The sequence below is a fragment of the Emiliania huxleyi genome (assembly GCF_000372725.1).
Source record: "Emiliania huxleyi CCMP1516 unplaced genomic scaffold EMIHUscaffold_277, whole genome shotgun sequence".
Lineage (NCBI taxonomy): Eukaryota > Haptophyta > Isochrysidales > Noelaerhabdaceae > Emiliania > Emiliania huxleyi.
The window spans coordinates 123,591-128,656 of NW_005199953.1; the positions used below are offsets into that span (position 1 = coordinate 123,591).

General features: G+C 67.1%; 2 protein-coding genes across 2 annotated transcripts in view; one reads left to right on the top strand and one right to left on the bottom strand.

The window, feature by feature from the left end:
• Positions 1-1,821: 1,821 nt before the first annotated feature.
• On the top strand, positions 1,822-2,799 carry EMIHUDRAFT_116065 (hypothetical protein; the record flags this gene model as incomplete). The annotated part of the gene is made up of 1 exon (XM_005776589.1): positions 1,822-2,799. The coding sequence occupies one exon, from the start codon at positions 1,822-1,824 to the stop codon at positions 2,797-2,799; it is 978 nt and encodes a 325-aa protein (XP_005776646.1).
• A 1,833-nt stretch (positions 2,800-4,632) lies between these two features.
• EMIHUDRAFT_443916 (hypothetical protein) overlaps positions 4,633-5,066 on the bottom strand; it is a 2,108-nt gene continuing 1,674 nt past the window's right edge. The window contains exons 5-6 of the mRNA XM_005776590.1: positions 4,967-4,978; positions 4,633-4,924 (exon numbers count right to left, since the gene is read on the bottom strand). Of these exons, the coding sequence (XP_005776647.1) occupies positions 4,866-4,924; positions 4,967-4,978 (71 nt within the window). The 3' untranslated portion in view covers positions 4,633-4,865. The remainder of the gene's footprint in view (positions 4,925-4,966; positions 4,979-5,066) is intronic.

The window sequence follows — 5,066 nt, forward strand, 5'->3', positions numbered from 1 at the left end:
TCCCTTTTATGCGCATGTCTCGCGTTGACACGGGAGCCGAGGCTAAAGGCTATGTTCTTGGGGCGTCAAAAGGGAAAACAAAATCAGAGCCGCACAACCCCCCGCGGAACCTCTGTCCCCTCTCAAATTAAAGCGAGAAGCCGTACCGCGTGCTACGCTGCACAGCGTGCAAAAGTCGCAACGGGGTTACGAAAGATAGACCATACAGTTCCACCGTTACTTAGCCTGGCCTGCCACGTGGGCGTTCAGCGCCGCAAACAGGTAGTTAATCAAACCGCCGATATTGACGCCGTGGTACCATGAAAATTCCGATCGAAAGCATCCGAATGCCCCAAAGCAGAGCGGGCTGAACCAGACGAAGGAGAGACAGACGAAGGCGAATGCCGCAAGGTCGAGCAAAATCGCCAACTTCCAGGACTCCTTTGCTGCGCCCAGGAAGAGCGCGGTGAGTCCCGACAGGACGCCGAGAAAGAGCATCGCCCACGCAGCTTCCATCGGGGCTAAGTCGAGTCCTGCCGCATTGGCTGCATCAAGGATCGGAAACAGAGCATCGCCCATCCCGCCCAGCGCGGCGGTACAGAGGGCGAGGGCGATGATGTTGTTCACGACGAACCACATCTTCGCGGGGCAGGGCGAGGGCTTTGCGGTGTCCATCGCAGCGGGCCCCGTAGCCGACGATCGTGAGCTGGACAGCCGCTCGCCCTCCGATTCTGCGCGGTCCGGAGGTGGCACTTGCCCTGCTTCAGTATCCACCGCAAGGCCCGACGAAGCAGAGGATGCTGATTTCGTGATGGCCGGTGCCGCGCGAGTCGATGATCGCCTCGAAGCGAACGATGCAGCACTCACACGTGCACGTGAAACCCTCTCCGAAATGCGCTCGTGCAGGTCGTCGTTGTGAGTCGCCGGCACAGCGAACGGATCGGTGGTCTTCATTCCTCCCACGTGCGTTGAACCACTGCAGGCGCCCGCCGACGCCTGGTCCGCTGGGAGCGTTGCTCCAGCAGGGGACTGAAGGACACGCCAGCACTCGTCTGCCTGCTGTGCGAGGCTCTTCCCCTTGACTGAGACTCCGAGCGCAACGCAGCTCGCCTCAACAAGCTCCACCAGGTTGGTGCCCGCGACGCCGAGATCCCTCCTGAAGACATCGCCCATCTCGGCGAGGGTGGGCGTGCTCGAAGCACCAGGCGCGCCCGGCACTGCGTTGCCAGTAGCTGCCCCGTACACAGGCGCGCCGATGACTGGCGTGGGCGAGGCGGAGCGTTCCGAGGCACAGTCTGACCCGCGGTCGGAGCTGCGGTCGATGCCGCCCGCCTGCAACTCGTTCTGCTTGAGCGCCTCAAACTCCTCCCGAGTCAGCGTGCCGTCGTTGAGCAGCCTCTTCAGGTTCTCCAGCCTTGCAAGGTCCACCATGACGGGGGAAACCGCCTGGATGGACGGTCGAGTTCCGGTGACATCCGGGTGGCAGTTGGGCTGGGGGATGGGGCTACCCCTGGGGCCACCCAAGGCGGCACGACCCCCAGCAAAGCAAAGCAGGCCCCACCATCGGCGGCGAGGCGTCCAACTGTCCAACTGCATTCGCCTTCGCCTCCGAAGGCGCTGCAGGCGGCGCAGGCTGCCTTTCTGAGAACGCTGTGCGGCACCGCTGCAGGCGAAGCCATTCTTTCTTCGGGCGAGCACGACGGCTTCTAAGGAAGCCGTCGTCTGCGCCTTGACCCCTGCCTGTCGTGTGAATCGTGCGTGTGCGACCGCCTGCAGCAGGGAATTCTTTTTACGATGGTGAAACTTCGAGGCCGTCCGGCTGTAACGACTCGGCCGTCCATTATGTGCGACAAGGCGAGGGCCTCGTCCTGGTCCGCTTCTCCGCTCTCGAGCCTCATCTACGAGCGTCAGCTCGTCGACCGCCGGCCGCTCCTCAGCAGTTTGTCCGACAAGGCGCGCATACCGCGGCACGCCCTCGCCGCCGGCGTGCCGAGCGCTCGAACCTTCTACTCGGGCTCTAGCTGCGCGGCGGCTGGCCTCGCCTCGCTACCGCCCGACTACGTCCTCAAGGCGACTCACACGAGCGGCTGCGTCGTCGTGGTCAGGGGAGGGGTGGTGGTGGCGCATAAGACTTGCCGAGGCTACGGCCAGAGTGTCGTGGGCGAGGAGGCATCGCCGGCTCTGGTGCGGCGGCTGTGCGAGGCGTGGCTCGCCTTTGGCTTCCAGGGGCGAGGGGGGCGTGAGTGGGCGTACTCAGCCGTGCCGCGCGGCGTGCTGGCGGAGGAGGTTCTGCCGGCGCCACACTCCGACGCGCAGGCGGTCGCGGAGGACATCAAGTGCTGGACGGCGGGCGGAAGAACCCTCTTCATGCACCACACCCGCTCCCGCTTCGGCCATGCCGACAAGCGAGACACCTTTTACGACGCGCTAACGCTCCGCCCCCGCCTCGACATCCGTTTTGGGGCGGGGCCGTTCTGCGGACTCGGCCACCTCCTGGGCATGCCCGCCGCGCTCTGCCTGCCGCACGCCTCGCGCGCCGACACGAACGCCTCGCGCTGGCTGAACGCGAGCGTGGTGAGCGAGGCGGCGCGCGCGTGCGACCGCGTCGCCGCCACCACTGGCATCGACTTTGCCCGCATCGACCTGCTGCTCGCCGGAAGGGCGCCGTCGCGGCCGCGCGGGCTGGTGCTCTCCGAGGTGACGCTGTACCCGTTCGGAGGCCGCCCGCATCTCTCGCCACGCTCGGTGGATGTCGCGCTCGCAAACGCGTGGTGCGAAGCGGGCGGACCCTACCGCTCGCCGCTAGCGCTGCCGCAGTGAACGGGAGAACCAGAAGTGAACGCCGTAAAAACAATAAAACACAAGATATGTGCTACCACCCAAGACAGCTCTTGCCGAGACCTCGTCCCGGTAACGCTACATTTCGTAACGATGGTCGCTATTGGCCGTCGAGTGCACGGAGCTAAGTGCCTCGCCGTCCTCGCGGGAGTCGCTTAGGCGGCTCCAGTGGTGTACCTGTGTTAGTGCCAGTGCGCGCCAGTCCCGTGCCCAGTGTCGTGCGGGAGTTTTGGCCGCGGCAAAATTCTTTTTCCTGCGATGTCTGACCCGCCGCGCCGCAGCTCGCGCCGCATCGCCTCCGCCACCACCGCCGCTCCCTCGCCGAACACGCCGCCGCCCGCCCGCCTCCTCGACCTCCCCAGGGAGCTCCTCGAGCGCGCCCTCTCTCGCTGCGACAGCCCCGTCGACATCGCTCGCGTCGCCGCCGTCTCGCTGCTCTTCCACGCCTCGCTCGCGGAGCAGGGCATCCGCTTGTGGGCGCAAGAGCGCGGCTTCGAGCTGCCGGCGAAGCCAGAGGACGAGAACTGCGCCGTGCGGTGGCTGTGCTTCGCGGCGCTGCTGCGCGAGTCCAACCGGCCGGCGAGGGCAGCAGCAGGCTCCTATCACAGCTTCTTCATCGACGGCGAGGGGCGGCTCTCGTCGTGCGGCTCACCGGCGACCTGGCTCTTCTCTCCAGGACTCCTCGGGCACGGCGAGGGCGTGACGCGGCTCAACACGCCGACCCGCCTCCCTTCTCCGCTGGGTGGCGAGCGTGCCGTGAGCATGTCGGCTGGAGCCGCGCACTGCCTGGCCCTCACCGCCGACGGCGCCGTCTGGAGCTGGGGCCACGGAGGCCAAGGCCGGCTGGGCCACGGCGACGCGCAGCACCAGCTGCTGCCCAAGAAGGTCGAGGCCTTTGCTGGCCAGCGCGTCGTCGCTGTGTCGGCTGGATACTTCCACAGCCTCGCCCTCACCGCCGACGGTCGTGTCTGGAGCTGGGGCTATGGACGCGACGGCCGGTTGGGCCACGGCGACGAGCAGCACCAGCTGCTGCCGAAGAAGCTCGAGGCCTTTGCTGGGCAGCGCGTCGTCGCCGTGTCGGCAGGGCGGCACCACAGCCTCGCCCTCACCGCCGACGGCTCCGTCTGGAGCTGGGGCGATGGAGACTTCGGCAGGCTGGGCCACGGCGACGCGCAGCACCAGCTGCTGCCCAAGAAGGTCGAGGCCTTGGGGGGGCAGCGCGTCGTCGCTGTGTCGGCTGGAGGCAACCACAGCCTCGCCCTCACCGCCGACGGAGCCGTCTGGAGCTGGGGCCAGGGAGCCTTTGGCAAGCTGGGCCACGGCGACGAGCAGCACCAGCTGCTGCCGAAGAAGATTGAGGCCTTGGCTGGCCAGCGCGTCGTCGCCGCGTCGGCTGGAGGCATGCACAGCCTCGCCCTCACCGCCGACGGCGCCGTCTGGAGCTGGGGCAGTGGAGGCTATGGCAAGCTGGGCCACGGCGACGAGCAGGAGCAGCTCCTGCCAAAGAAGGTCGAGGCCTTCACGGGGCAGCGCGTCGTCGCTGTGTCATCGGGAGATCGCCACAGCATCGCCCGCACCGCCGACGGAGCCCTCTTCGCGTGGGGCCAGGGCGAAAGCGGCTGCCTTGGCCACGGAGAGGACTTGTCGGACCAGGTGCTGCCGAAGAAGGTCGAGGCGTGGGCGCCGCCGCCGGGGCGCGGTGTCTGAGCAGGGAAGGCGCGTGTCGCGTGAGAGTGCGTCGAGCAGCGAGGCGCTTTTGCCCCACCACCACGTTGTGTGTGTGGAGAAGTTTGCCTAAACCCAGCCCCCGCACCTCCTGTACACAACGTACTTGACTCTCGACGACTTGGGAAGCTATATAACGCCGCGCGCCGGTCGCGCCGCCCTGGGGACGCAACGCATGGCAACGGCATGGACGCAACGCTCGACTAAAGGATCGCCCCCATCACACCCTCCCCTACTGTACGCATGCTGCTCCCAAGTATACTGCACGCACGCCGCTGCCTCGGCCCCTCACCGGCCCGCCGGCGAGAGAAGTTTACCTTCCCTTACCTTACCGCCGGCGAGTGCAGCTCGACGAGCGGCGAGACGACCTGCGGCCCGAGCCTAGTAGAGAGAGAGACACCAGGACTCAGAGGGGGGCGCATCAGGAGGAGACGAGACGGACTGCGGCTCGGGGGAAGGGTGGGGGGGGGGGGTGGGGGGGGTGGGGGGAGGAGGGGAGGGGGGGGCGGCGAGGGAAGTGTAGG